General features: G+C 44.0%; 1 protein-coding gene across 3 annotated transcripts in view; it reads left to right on the top strand.

Moving 5' to 3' along the window:
• Positions 1-15,493, top strand: part of CXADR (CXADR cell adhesion molecule) — a 60,990-nt gene that overhangs the window by 21,702 nt on the left and 23,795 nt on the right. For all 3 annotated transcript variants that reach the window (XM_081087888.1, XM_081087887.1, XM_081087889.1), the window contains exons 2-3: positions 5,116-5,282; positions 10,942-11,146. In XM_081087888.1, coding sequence (XP_080944014.1) covers positions 5,116-5,282; positions 10,942-11,146 — 372 coding nt within the window. The remainder of the gene's footprint in view (positions 1-5,115; positions 5,283-10,941; positions 11,147-15,493) is intronic.

Here is a 15,493-nt window from a genome sequence, read left to right as displayed (position 1 = left end):
TCAAATTCTTCATCACAGCTGATGTTAAGGTAGTCATAATATACCCCTTCCCAAGAAACTAAAGAAATATACAGGACTTTAGGAATTAAATTTAAATTTTCATTTCTAATTTTTCTCTTTTTGTTGTTGTTATTATCTTTGGAATGACTCCAGAAATTCTGAGAAGCCACTTATGAGTGGTAATCATTTTCTGCTTGATGTTGTAGAGATAGCTCAGAGATAACCAGGCAGCTTTTCTTCATCCATAGTTGTGATTTTAGAATAGTCACAACTAAAAGTTTTTCTTAATGTTGTATTTCCCTCATAATTGTATATAATTGTACATAAAGTTGCATATAAAGTTGAAATCATGTTAGTTTTTTAATTTATTTTTTGTTATTCCTTACCTGAGGATATTTTTTCCATTGATTTTTAGATGAGTGGTACAGAGGGGCAAAGATAGAGAGAGACATCGATATGAGAGAGCGTGCCCTTGACCAGAATCGAACCCGAGACCCTTCAGTTTGTGGGCCACTGCTCTATCCACTGAGCCAAACTAGCTAGGGCTGATCATGTTAGTTTTTTTTAAACCAGATTTGCTAACATCTATTGTAATATGGATAGTAAAGTAATAAGCAATGGACTGCTCCCATCAGCACATGACAGGCTTGCTCAGCTCCCTCCCAGCTCTGTCTCCTGTCGGCTTCATTGCTCCACCCCTTTGCTTCCTGGATAAGGGTCTTCCCATGGCCTTCCTGCTTTCCCCACAAGGTCTGGCAGGCCTCTCCTCTCTACCCTCATCACTCCTTCACCTTCCGTCTTCTCTGAGCTCCGCCCTCCATTCTCATTTTTACAGTTTTGTGAAACCACAGGTCCAGAGGGCTTACTGAATAAGGCTTGGGGATATACCCTCCAAAGAGAATCTGTTCGGGGAATGAACCTATTTGCTTAAGGGCAGGGCGTGTAAACAACTGCCTATGAGAGTGTTGTGTAATCGTGTGATCTCGGAGGAAGTGGTTAACTCTGCCTGTAGGGATGGGGATAGCCTTTGAAAGGAGGTGAAAGGTGGTGGTTCTGTGATAAGTGGCTGGAGGTGCTCTCAGTGGGAGAAAGTGGGCATTTCAGACGGGAAAACATCCACACACAAGTGCTCCACAGATGGGGACTTCACACTTCCCCCAGTGCTTCCTCTCATTAACTGTTTTTAACTCTTTAAAGATAAAAGTGTTTTTTATGTATTAAATAAGAATAAAAGGTACTATTACAAAAACAAAGTTGTATTTTATTCTAATTTGAATTTAGAAAAATTTATATGGCTGATGTCATTTAACTTTTAAATTTAATTTAATAAAATAAAAACCCTAAAAGCATAGAGTAATCAGGAAGTTTTAATTGTTTTTAGCAAATTTTCATTCTCATAGTCTTACCTCTATATTTTGGTGCTGTGTCTTGATTCATTTGGGAATGGAAGTTTCATTCTGGACTGTACTCAGATTGTTTTTATCTTACTCAATGCATAAAGTATTATTACCAAGATAAATACAGGCAACAAATTGTCATGGCTATAGAAAGGAGATCTTCAAGTAGCAGGATTCAACTGGCAGATTGATTAATCTTTCAGCATTTCTAAAATTGATCAACTTTATAATCTAGTCATCGATTTTTTTTTTCTAATGTACAAGGAACTACAGTGGGACATAGAGGTGTCCATAATTTCTCCCAACTGTAATGGAACTAATGATTTAATGATAAGTCAACATTATAAAGAATCGGTTAAAAGCACCTGGGAGTATGGGCAGCACGTAAGCTCATCTAGAAGATGTGACAAAACCATGTAGTCAACTTCACAGTAAAGTTTACCAGGGAAAAATCTCCAGGATACCATATGCTAAGGCCAGAAGGGTGATACAGATAGCAGAAAGTAAAGTACTGTGAGCACTGGTAGAGAAACAGAAAAAAATCATTCTAGGCTAAGAGGTAGAGGAGTGCTACTTTGGTGAATGAGGTAGGTATGGAACACAGTTTATTAGAAACTAGAGGCCTGGTGCACAGACTCATGCTGGGGGTTGGGGGGGAGGGCTCAACCTGGCCTGCACCCTCTCACAATCCGGGACCCCTTGGGGGATGTAGCAGTGCAGCCAGGGAAGAGCCCGAGCCAGCGCCTCTCCGCTTGCACTCATCCCGGCCCTCTGCGCCTACTGACTTGGAGTCGGGAGAAGAGGCTCCCGCTGCTGCAGCTACGCTCACCAGCCGTCAGCCTGGCTTCTGGCTGAGCGGCACTCCCCCTGTGGGAGCACACTGTCCACCAGGGGGCAGCTCCTGCATTGAGTGGCTGCCCCCTGATGGTCAGTGCACATCATAGCGACTGGTCGACCTGTCATTCCAGTTGTTCGGTCGTAACAGTCGCTTAGGCTTTTATACATATAGATGATAGAAAGTGTGTATTTGGGGATTGAATATTAATTCAGGAGAGACATTTGAGATCATACACATAAATGTCAAATCACATAATTTTAAATAGAAATGTTAGATATGAAATGCAGATTGGAGTGGTATGGATTTCTTGGAGGCAATATTAAGCAGTCTATTTGGGCTGAATTAGTGGATTTGGATGGTGTATCGTCATCAATCTTTGCCCAAATCCTAGAGACTTAAAAACAAAAATATGTGTTAGTTCCTGGTCCTGTGGGTTGACAGTTTAGGGTAGGCTCAGAGGGGAAGTTCCGGGCTCACGGCAGCTGCCTACAGCTGGTCTGGACTGCGGCTCGGTGTTCTAGGGGGCCTGCGTATGGGCAGTTGCAGCTATTGGTCAGCCACCTCAGCTCTCTTCTACGTGATTTGTTCATTCGGTGGCAGATGGCAGGGATTTGAGAGGGCGAGAGTGGGAGCAGCAAGGCCTTTTGGGGCCTCACCTCAGAATAGCTGCACTCATGCCGTTTTCTACTGGTCAGTATTAGGCCAGCCTCTGACTTACGGGAGTGGAGAGTCTGTGTCCAGTTTTAATCTGCTATTTAAGGAGTGCACTTAAATGTGATAAAACGCTTAGGATGGCTCCTGAATATAAATGGTCTTGAATGTAATCTGGCTTTTCTTTCATTCTCAATCTTTTGGCTTCTTCAACTTTATTAGCATCTTATTACAAGTGATAGCCAATGTGCTAATGGAAAGGACCATGGGATGGCTAAGTCCTCATTTTTGGTTTGTTCTCATTATAGAGGATTAGGATTTGGATTTACTCTAATTTTTCTCTCATGTGTTTATTTTTATGGAGGGAGCAAGAGAAGAGATGGGGAGGAAGCCAGGACCCATGGACAGTGCATGATTTTAGTGCTTCGGGCCTCTTCCAGGTCATAATCCAGCCACGGAAGTTAGTGTGGGTGATGGAGAGTCCTAAATGGGAGAGCTGCTGAAATCTGTTCAGTTGAAACTTTGGTTCTGCATACATTAGATCAGGGGGCCTCAAACTACGGCCCGCGGGCCACATGCAAATATAAATATTGTATTTATTCCCGTTTTGTTTTTTTACTTCAAAATAAGATATGTGCAGTGTGCATAGGTATTTGTTCATAGTTTTTTTTAAACTATAGTCCGGCCCTCCAACGGTCTGAGGGACAGTGAACTGGCCCCCTTTTTAAAAAGTTTGAGGACCCCTGGATTAGATGTTTCAAACGTCCTCACAAGGGAAACATAGATTGACAAACTAGTGCTATGCAGTCATTTACAGTGTACATAATAAAAAATTAAGTCTTGTGTGATAGTTCATTGACAGACTAAATCTGCATTTTATACCGAATTGTTAGGTTGTTCAAACTTTGATCGTTCATAAGACATGAGTAGTGAACAGGCCTGTTTTCATGTGTGAATGGATTGAACTTGGTATTTTCACTCTTGTACAGATTAGGAAGCGGTGCCATTTTGCCCAGTGGTTATTTCTACCTTTTATTGTGCAAAAGATAGTTTTGTTGTAAACCATTCGCAGCAAGAAGGAGACTTTACCTTTATTTTTATTGAATTTATTGGGGTGACATTGGCTAATAAAATTACAGATTTCCGGGATACAATTCTATAATACATCAGTTGTATATTGTATTGTGTTCACAACCCCAACTCAAGAAGAAGGATACTCCTTTTTTAGTACTTACAGTGTTCCAGTGGGGTTAAGCCATCTCTTATGACAAACTCAGTCAGCAGAATCTCTTGGACATTTGTTTGGGGCTCATCTTATTTTGGTGGCTTCTTTTCCAGTTTTGTGCGATATAATTGACATACAGCACTGCATAAGTTTAAGATGTACAGCATGATTTGACTTACACATAGTGTGAAATAATAACCACAATAAATTTAGTTAAGATCCATCGGCTCATAGAGATACACAAAAGAAGAAAGAAAAAGGAAAACTAGGTTACTTTCCTTATGATGAGAACTCTTGGGATCTACCCACTTAGCTTAGAAATATTTTCAAGCATTCAGTAAAAGTTATGGAATCAAAACAAAAAAGAACACCTTAGAATTAAAAAAGAAAAAAAAAGGTGTCAGAATTCATCAGCATGCGTCCCAGCGATAAGGAATCCCATTGTGTTGGTGGCACCAAGGCGAGCATGGCTAATGTCGCCTTGAATTGGCACGACACAACTGGCCTTTCAGAGACTCCAGCTCAGTTCAGTTTTAAACACCTGCTTGGATATAAACACCCTCTATCCCAGCGGTTCTCAACCTTCTGGCCCTTTAAATACAGTGACCCAACCATAAAATTATTTTCGTTGCTACTTAATGTTATGAAGTAATGTTGCTACTGTTATGAATCGTAATGTAAATATCTGATATGCAGGATGGTCTTAGGCGACCCCTGTGAAAGGGTCATTTGACCGCCAAAGGGGTCGCGACCCACAGGTTGAGAACCGCTGCTCTATACAGTTGGGAAGTTCACCGAGCTCTTAAAGGAAATTATATTGAATAAGATATTATGTTGTCATTCTAATTTTACAAAGGCACAAACTGAAAACCGGGCACCATTGAGTTTGAACTCTCTTACTCTGGTCCCAAATCGCATCTTGTTTCCACCGCATCCTGTGTCCCTTCTGAACGGCTGGGTGGGCCGAGGGTTCAGATGCTTAGTTTGTGTGTTTCCTTCTCCAGATGTCACCAGAAGTTTGACTATCACCAGTCCTGACCACATGATTGAAAAGGCCAAAGGGGAAACTGCCTATTTGCCCTGCAAATTTACTCAAGGTCCGGAAGACCAGGGACCGCTGGACATCGAGTGGCTGCTGTCCCCAGCCGATAATCAGAAGGTGGATCAAGTGGTAAGTCTGTTGAGTGCTTGCTCGCTCACTCAGCAGCTGTCTGTGGAATTTGTCTTCGGTGACCGTCACTGCGCTTGCCCGCATAGGCTAGGGGCACGGGAACTTCTGAAAATCAGGATTGTAAAGTGTGGATGAGTCAGGAAGCAGTGGAGCAGACATGATGGCACGGCAGAAGTGTGCATAGTGTGTGTTAAGGGGCGGCAAGCAAGTTAGACTTGGTGAAAAGTTGATACGACTGAGTTTCTAACTTTTAACACAAGAGTTCTGATACCAGTATAAGGGTCATTAAGTGTAGCAGGGTATAACAGTTACATATTATTGCAGAGTCTGTTCTCCATATTTATTATTTTTTTTAATCCTCTCTGGAGGATATTTTTCCATTGGTTTTTAGAGAGAGAGAAAGAGAGAGAGAAACATTCATGTAAGACATACATCGATTGGTACCTCCCACAGGTGCCCTGACCCAGGCCAGGGATTGAGCCCACAACTATCAAAATATTGTTATAGAAAAATCTTTAATTATAAAATAACTAGAGGCCCGGTGCACAAAAATTTGTGCACTCAGGGGGGAGGGAGTGTCCCTCAGCCCAGCCTGTGCCCTCTTGCAGTCTGGGACACCTCGGGGGATGACCACCTGCTGGCTGAGGTCTGCTCCCTGGGGGATTGGGCCTATGATGGCAATCAGACATCCCTCTGGCAGCCTGGCAGCCCTCGGGGGATGCCCACTTGCCAGCAGGGAGCAGACCTAAGCTGCAGTTGGACATCCTTAGCGCTGCTGAGGAGGCAGGAGGGGCTCCCACCACCACTGCTATACTGGCAGCCGTCAGCCTGGCTTGTGGCTGAGCAGAGCTCCCCCATATGGGAGCGCATTGACCACCAAGGGGCAGCTCCTTCATTGAGCGTCTGCCCCTGGTGGTCAGTGTGTGTCATAGTGACCAGTCATTCCCAGTCTTTCTGCTGTTAGGGTCAGTTTGCATATTACCTTTTTACTATATAGGATAGAGGCCTGGTGCACGGGGGCTTGGGGGGGCGGTTGGTTTGCCCTGAAGGGTGTCCCGGATCAGGGTGGGGGTCCCGCTTGGGTGCCTGGCCAGCCTGGGTGAGGGGCTGATGGCTGTTTTCAGGCTGGCCACACCCCCTTCATGGTGGGGGTCCCCACTGGGGTGCCGGGCCAGTCTGGGTGAGGGGCTGAGGGCCGTTTTCAGGCTGGCGGGTAACTGAAGCTCCCAGCCTCTTTTTTTTCCTTTTTTTTTTTAATTCTGGGATTTATTTACCTTCTATAGCTGTCACTGGAGCTGAGAGCCAGCTCTGAGGCTGTGGCTGGCTGAAAGCAGGTATCTGGGTTTGTTTAGCTTCTATAATTGAAACTCTGTTGCCATCACTGACGCTCTAAGCGCTGAGCCCACTGGCGGCTGAAAGCAGGTTTCTGGGTTTGTTTAGCTTCTGTAATTGTAACATTGTTGCATCTGTAACATTGGAGCTCAGAGCTGGGCTGCGGCAGGCAGGGAACCTTGGCTTCCGTCACAGGAGTAAGCAAGCCTCATGTTCGCTTCAGCTGCCTGGCTGCCGGCCGCCATCTTGGTTGGCAGTTAATTTGCATATCTCGCTGATTAGCCAATGGGAAGGGTAGCAAAGTTATGGTTAATTACCATGTTTCTTATTATTAGATAGGATAAGAGCCTAATGGAAAGCCAAAAGTAGCACAAAGGAGGAAAATTGCCCGGTAATCTAGTAATCTCATCTCTAAATAAATATATATGTATAGCAATCACCCTTTGCCTTTTTATAGTACCAAAATATTTCACTTAATTTAGAATATTGCATATTAGCTTCATCTGACACGTTTAATAAAAAATAAAGTCAATGTTAATAAATTACATTAGACCAGGGAGAAGGAAATAAGTCTACATATTTGGAGGAATATGGTAATACATTTAACCCTTGAGCAACACAAGTTTGAACTGTGCAGTTCCATTATACATAGATTATTTTAATAAATGCTCTAAATGTGTTTTCTCTTCTTTATGAATTTCTTAATAACATTTTCTTTTCTCTAGTTTACTTTTTTTTGGTAAAAATACAGTATTGAATGCATATAACATATAAAATATGTCCTGATTGACTGACTGTGTTATTGGGAAGGCTTTCAGTCAGTGGAAGACTGTTAGCAGTTAACTTTTTGGGCATTCAGAAGTTACATATGCAGCTCTGGCTGGGTGGCTCATTTGTTTGGATCATTGTCCCGTACACCAAAAGGTTGCAGGTTCAATTTCCGGTTGGGTTGCGTAAAGTGAGGCAACCGATTGATGTTTCTCTCTCCCCCCTCCTTTCTCTCTAAAATAAATTAAAACATATCCACAAGTGAGGATAAAAGAAGTTATATGCAAATTTTCTACTCGGTGTGGGGTGGGTGCTGGTAGTCCTAAACCCTGCATTGTTTGAGGGTCAACTATGTACATATTTAGAAATTTTATTTTTACTTATGATCCATGTAAAAGAAGGGGTGGGTTATTCAGCCAGTTAATGGCTGAATCAGGGCAGCATGGTAATTACTATTTTTAGCAAATCCAGGCAGTTTGCCCATGATGTATTTGTGAAGGAAATAATTAAGGTACTTTCCCAAGTTGAGAATGACGAGGGCCACTCCCTCCAAGGACACACCTCTGTCCTGGTTCTGCTGCTGGAAATTCCTTCTGTCTCCCTCAGCAAAGTAAATTGAAATGGACTCATTCTGTCTGCTCAGCCCAGATGCCCTGTTTCCTTCCTCTTTGCCTTCCTCTTCTCATCCCACCCCCCACCCCTTTTCCATGGAGGGCCAGCACCGTTGAACACAGGCTTCTTTCTACCTGAGGCCCTGCGTACCATCGCGGCCCTGGCAGCGCAGTGCCCATCTCCCTTTCCAGCCTAGGACTCCGCCCTCCTGGTTAAGATGAATGGATGGAGAGTGCGGTCTTACTTAAATGCTCTTGGCTTAAGACGCATAAGTGAAGCCATAACAAGGTGCTTCTAGCGACCACGAAGCCCGGTGTGTGTCCATAGTCTTGTGTTTCTATTCCTGGGCCGGGTGGGAGGCACAGCCTTACTTCCTGCAGGACTTGTGAGATAGTAGGAAACCAGGGTTTAAGCGTCTACTTTTGGGTTACAAAAATGAGCCCTGGAGTGTAACGCAGTACAATTGGGGCCAAAGAAAGCTAGAAGCGTTAGGGAGAGGTGGGTGCAGAAGAGGATGCCTTCATAGAACTTAGCTACATTATATATTAGCTGTGCCCTTTTAATCCTGTGTAATAAAAGCCTAATATGCTAAGTGTCCAGTTGACCGGTCGGCTGTTCAACCAATCCAAGTGTAATATGTTGATGATATGCTAAGGCCGCTCAACCACTCACTATGATGTGCACTGACCACCAGGGGGCAGACAGTCGATTGGACGACCAGTCGCTATGACGTGCACTGACCACCAGGGGGAAGATGCTCCAACCAGTAGGTTAGCTTGCTGCTGGGGTCCGGCTGATCGGGACTGAGCAAGATGGGCTGGACATGCCCTGGAGCCCTCCTGTGGTCCCTCCCCCCGGCACGGGTGGGGTCCCTCAGCCTGGCTTGTACCCTCTCGCAATCCGGGACCCTTTGGGGGATGTTGGAGAGCTGGTTTCAGCCCAATCCCGCAGGCCAGGCAGAGGGACCCCACTGGTGCACGAATTGGTGCACCGGGCCTCTAGTTTATTTATATAAGCAGGCAGTGTGGTGGGGCACTGGGCTGGAGAAATTTCCATCCTTACTCCTTATATAATCTCTTCAGGCAGTAGACAGCATGCCATCGACTGTGTACTTACTCTGTGCTCTGTGGTATTTCATATGCTTTAATTATATGTATTTCAGCCTTAAAACAACACTCTAAAATGAGAATTATTGTTGTACACACGAGGAGGAGAAAACGAAGGCCGGAGATTTGAATGAACACTCTCAGGGTCACACAGCTGGCAGCATTGCCGCTGGGGTTTGAAGCCAGGCCTCTCTGACTTGCCCCCGTTTGCACCTTATTATCCTTTGCGCCGTCCTGTACTGCCTCCCATGTTCCAGAAGCCTCTGTTTCCTCAAGTGTAACATGGGTACCAGTCATATGGAAATGTTAATAAAATACTGTGCCAGCTCAAAGGGATCTGGTTTGCATCTTAGCTGTGTAAAAGCTGATCTGGGAGAGTCACAGCTTCCCTGCAACTAAAGGATCACTGTGGGTAAGACCACCATCCTGCAGGATTGTGAAGAGAAACCAAAATTGCCTAGTAAGTGTTTGTTAGTTCCCCGTTTCTTAACTGCCGTTCATAACCTTGTCTCCGTGGGAAAAGACTGTGATAGTTTACAAAGTCGCTACCAGTGGGGACACATCTTATTTCTCAGGCCCTCGTCGAAAGACTACTAAAGTGTGTGAGTAGCAAAATGGGGGATTGAAAATACTGTAGATTGAACTTTCTGGGGAGCCCATGGTTAAATACAAAGGAACATAGGGCAGCCTCCTTGGAGGAGTTAGTACTGCTGTTGACACATGGGTGTGGCGAGAAGATTGAGCAAATAGAGTAATGACCCTGTTTACAGAGTAAGTCGGCTGTGCACCTTCAGCTGTCTACTGTGATTGAGGGCTTCCTCGAAGCAGACACTGAATATATAAATAAGAGATCTTGAGTGAGTTAGGTCAACATGGTAGGAAGGTGACAATACAGAAAGGAACCCAAGTCCCTGCCCTCAATAAATTCCTACAGAGGACATTTCTTTTGATTGTACTCTTTTCCATAATTAACATCTCAGATAAAAAATTATTTGCAGACTATAATAGACCATAGTCATGTTTCTGGTTATTATTTGAGTTTGGCACCACCGCTCTTTGGCTCTTGGGTCTCAGATGACCCAAATGAAGGATTTCTTAGCACATGTGAAAAATTATAAAGTGTGTTGAATTAAATTTAGTGATACTTAGAGATGACTATTATCATTCTCTTCCAAGCCAGGTTTAACACAGAATTTTATTTTCCCACTGAGTTTAGCCTTCAGGTATTTCCATTAAACTCAGAAAACACAGTGGAATTAGGAAAGGGCCTTTGCTCTTCTAACAGAAGATTTAAAAGATCATGTTACCCTGGGCACACATCTTAAGAGGTTTATTTTATGACTTTAACCTATTAGAGTCTAGAACCCTCAGTTATTAAATATTAACCCTCTAGCTTAGTATTAAGACAAAAATGTCTTTTTTGTGTGGTTTTTTTGTTAGATTTCACAGGTAAATGATCATAAGCCCTCTTTTGGGGATGGTGATGGTGTGTGCTTGCTTTTAGACACTTGATTGGCATACCTACTGCAGCCTCTGAGAAATAGTTATAGAAATTCACAATTCTGTGTTCTTGTCCAGTTTCACTAACTTCTAATCCAGGGCCATGTTAATCATGTTCGGTCTTCGTGTCCCCATTTCCAGTGAGAGTGTGTGACCACGCTCAAGGATCATATTAATCCCTCTCCATTTCCTTAACCTGTGCTGTGCGTAGCTGTGGTTCCCTCGCCTGTGTGTTCTTACTGTTTGGGGGTCCTGCCGTGGCATGGTGTGCCTAGAGCTCCGTCAGTGACACAGCTTTTGCTTCATCGTTGTGTTCCTGTCTTACTTTGGTTTTCTTTTAGATTATTTTATATTCTGGAGACAAAATTTATGATGACTACTATCCAGATCTAAAAGGACGAGTACATTTTACCAGTAGTGACCTCAAATCCGGGGATGCGTCAATAAATGTAACAAATTTACAGCTGTCAGATATTGGCACATATCAGTGCAAAGTGAAAAAAGCCCCTGGCGTTGGAAATAAGAAGATTCAGCTGAAAGTTCTTGGTAAGTTATTTTTATTAATGTTACTTATTAACAGGGTGAGTTGTCACGGTAGGAGAGTAGCATTTATGTGAGACAAAGCTTAGTTTTTTAGAGTAATAATTTGAAACATCTGAAGTAACTCTGTCCTTAAATAACATAAAACATAAAAATAGCCTTCTCTTTTGGATAGAAAAAATAAGTGACTAGTTTCTTGGTGAAATTCATAAAAGGGTTTAAAAGTAAGTGAAGAGGTTCTGTGATATAGGAAAAGAACCCTGAGCCAGGAGTTAGGGGATCCAGGTTTGTTTTGGTTTTTGTGTTTTGGTTTTTGGTTCAGATTTATCCTGAGAATTAAAGAGCATCTTCATTTCCTGGGCTCTAGCCTACCTTTGTGAAACATGACGAGATGTACTTGTCATTAAATCTCTATTTCATCTCATTCAGTTCAAAATTGTTATGTGTACTGTAAACGTTCTCAAACTACATTACCCAGCAAATAAATGAGGTTTCTCTGATGACAAATTAGAGTACAGTGGCACCTTGACTTACCAGTTTAATTCGTTCCGAGACCGAGCTCATTAAGGAGCTCGTTAAGGAGTTCGTTAACTCAAATTACTCTATCAACTCAATGCAAAAAATCGGCGGAGAGACAGCTGGTATCTCAAAAAACTCGTTAGTCGGGACACTCGTAAGTCAAGGCCCCACTGTATTTAGAATGGAGGAGATGGAGTATGGTAGAAGGAATATTGACTTGGGATTCGACCATTAGACACCAGAGCCATTTAACTCCTTGAGCCTCTCAGTTTTTTCATCCTCAAAAGGAAGGGATTAGCCACACGGTCACTTGGATGTCTTGCTCTCTCAGATAGTGAAGAAGGAGATAAGTGTAAACTTTTTGCAAGCTGTTCCAGACTGCAAAGTTTACCATCCTTCTCTAGATTATGTGCTCATGCGCCAACACCCTTAACCCTTCCCATGAGAAACCAAATTCCCTTTGTTTTAGAGAACTAGTAAGGGGTTAAGCGTTTGGGGTTCCAGACTCCTTTTGAACATCACTCTTCTCAGAGCAGGAACAAGAGCGCAGGTTTCCTTACACTTGGTGGCAACATAGGGGCTGTCTGCTGGCACCATCATTGAGTGGGCACACGGGGGGTGGGATGGGGGGTGGTATAGGCACTTTGTTCTAAATGGCACCCATTTGAAATATTTCTTCTGGTATGAAAGCAAGTGAACCTGAATGAGGAGCCAGGACTCTGGCAGCGTTGGAAATTCTAGCTTTCTGTGTCTACATTCAGAAACATGGAATTACCTTTCTCTTTTATAAATGTGAAAGCAAGCCCTGACTGTTTTGGCTCAGTGGATGGAGCGTCGGCCTGGGGACTGAAGGGTCCCAGGTTCGATTCCGGTCAAGGGCATGTGCCTTGGTTGCGGGCACATCCCCAGTGGGGGATGTGCGGGAGGCAGCAGATCGATGTTTCTCTCTCATTGATGTTTGTAGCTCTCTATCCCTCTCCCTTCCTCTCTGTAAAAAAATCAATAAAATATATTTTTAGAAAAATGTGAGAGCAAGTAAAAGTTGAAGAAATCTGAACTCATGTCTCAGACCCAGGCATACCCGGGATTATAACCCTGACTGTGTATCTTCTTTTAGCCTTCCTCTCCAGAAAGCATTGAGTTAAGATCTATCTGGAATTTTAACTGGTTCGGGGTGTCCCAAGCAGAGTATACCAGTTAATCAGACTATCAGAATTTTTTGTTGTGAAGCCCCTGTTTGATGGGGCAGGTACATTGGAAGGGATGTGATCGGCATGTATTCCCAGAAGAGGTGTGGACAAGCTCAGTGTGTGTGTGTGTGTGTGTGTGTGTGTGTGTGTGAGAGAGAGAGAGAGAGAGAGAGAGAGAGAGAGATTCTGTAGGACCAGGTCCTGGGTTGAATTTGTAGGTTTCCACAGAAAGTATCCTCATAGCACAGGCTGCACGCATCCCAGAAGGAGCCCAGCTTGGACAATAGTATGGTCAGGCACACTGTGGGCAGCAGCCATGGCTGCGGGAAGGAGGAATGACACTGTTTCATTAAACGTCACAAGCTGGACATTGAGTTCCACGGAATGGATCAGCGGGCGGCACTGACTCAGTAACCTCTCTCCTTAGCTGTGTGGGGAGTCACCAGGGCCAAGTAGACCCTGAATGCAAACCAGGGAGGGAGCCGGGGTTAAATGCGGGGTGAGAGGAAGAAGCAGGAAGTGTGTGCTGATTAATGACTAGTGCTCCGATCCCGTGAGTGTGTCTCCGAGTCAGAGGACAGCTCCTTGCGGCGCTCCCTCCGTGTTGTCCGATGAGTCATGCTGTGGGAGAAACCACTACAATTTCCTTTGAGAGTGAGAGTTGGACAGATGTTCGTCTGTTAGCTTTTCCTGAAGTTCTGCTGAGACAACCTGTGGAGGAAAGACAAAGTGAAGTGCTCTCGAGGGACCAGACCAGTGGTAATCCAGTGGGGTTCTTGCTTGGTTCCCTGTGAGAGGCTCTGCGTCAACGTTGACATGTTTGTGGGAAACCTGGAGATGCCCTCATGCTGTTTGCAGAGTAACCAGAGCTGCCTCATGAAGCTCCATGCGCTGGGTGGACCTGAGCCGGGATGACTGTCGGCTGCCTGGGGGTGAGGGGCGCCGTGCTGTGTTGGCAGGGCCCGCCCTGCTCCGTCAGATGCACCAGCCGTGCGTGTGGATGCAGCTCAGTCATGAAGCTGAAAGGGGAATGAATGGAGAACCCGCAGCGTGAACCAGTGCCGTGGCCACACCAGAGCCTTTCCCCACAACTCCAAAAGGGCCTGTTACCGAGACCTCTGGGATAAGCAGGCTGGGTTGTGAAGAGGAGAGCATTCACAGTAAACAGTTTCCTGGACGTGTGGTGGCTCAGTCAACGCTGGGATGTGGAAGCCATGAGTAGAGGGCAGGACTTTTTCTTTTCATTCTTTATTCTGAAATCACTTTAGTTTTATAGAAAGTTTCAAAAATACTAAGGAGTTCCTAAAAGTATACCCATCATCTAATTTCTTCTAATACTGACATTTCACAAAATCATAGTAGTTATCAAAACCAAGAAATTAATGTTGGGACAATACCATTAACTAAACTACAGGCCTAATTTGAATCTCACAGTTTTCTACTAAAGTCCCTTTGTGCTAGGACCAAGTCTAAGAACCACAGGCGTGTATGTCTCCTGAGTTTCCTTCGGTCGTGCAAGGGCATGTGATGTCATGTCTCATTGACAATCATGATCACTCGGTTTAAGTTTTAGCTGATGGATTTCTCCTCTGAAAGCTTACGATTTTTCCTTCTGTAATTAAAAAAAAAAATCTTGGGGAGCCACTTTTTAGAGTATACACATATCTCTTTTCTCCTCAAATTTTGGCCAGTGATTTTTAGCATCTTTGCATGGATTTTGCCTGAAATTGGTGTTTTGGAGCAAGCAAAATGAGCTTTTTTGGATGGATGACATGGTGATGAAAGTATACAGGGTGGGGCAAAAGTAGGTTTACAGTTGTTCGTATGGAACATAATGCGATAATTAATAAGTTATATAAGAATAAGCTCTGTTCCACATACTCACAACTGTAACCCTTTGCCACACCCTGTATATCCTGTTCCTTACGGGGACTTAGTGTGTGTTTCCTATAGACAGATAGGCCACTAGCATGGAGCGATAACGATGCAAACCCTATGTGGAGCACAGTGTCGCTGAGTTGGTGGGACACTGGCCACCTACAGGTTGATGATGGTCATGTGCCCTTACCTGAGAAGAACTAGCTCTGCCAATGATCGCGGATGCAAATGTTCTGAGGAAAATGGCCAGGGATCCTGGAGTCCCGGACCAAAGAAACATTAGGGGATAAAACTTTATCTCTGTCCCTGTGTGGTTTTCTTTCTTTCTATCCATCAAGTGTCATGGGTGAAGAGTTCATCTTCCCTGTGGTGTCATGGTTGGGGTCAGAAAGTAGGTGGGCCACTCCTAGGCGACACTCAGAAACCATTGTTGGTAAAAACCTTGTTCTCTTGTGGATGGAGGATGTTGAGATCTCAAACCCAGTGGGGCCTTGGATGTCCTGAGCAGCCACTTAAAATAACTGTTCATTATGGGGTATGTTTGGTCCATGGGAAAGGGCCATCTTTAGCAGAGAAGATGAAGGTTGGGGTTAGTATGCTGTATTACCAGTAGATAACTGGTGTACAAAGCATTGCTTTCATGTCCCACTGCGAGTTTATGTAATAAAGGATTTATTGGTAGTTTGAAGAAATGAAGAACAAAGCTCGTCTTGTTTAAGACTCACAGGATGAAATAATTTGCAAAACCTCTTTCAATGTCCAATTC

This window comes from Myotis nattereri (assembly GCF_964212035.1).
Source record: "Myotis nattereri genome assembly, chromosome: 3".
Taxonomy (NCBI): domain Eukaryota; kingdom Metazoa; phylum Chordata; class Mammalia; order Chiroptera; family Vespertilionidae; genus Myotis; species Myotis nattereri.
The sequence above is the reverse complement of the archived record's forward strand: the minus strand, read 5'-3'. Positions and strand labels throughout refer to the sequence as shown.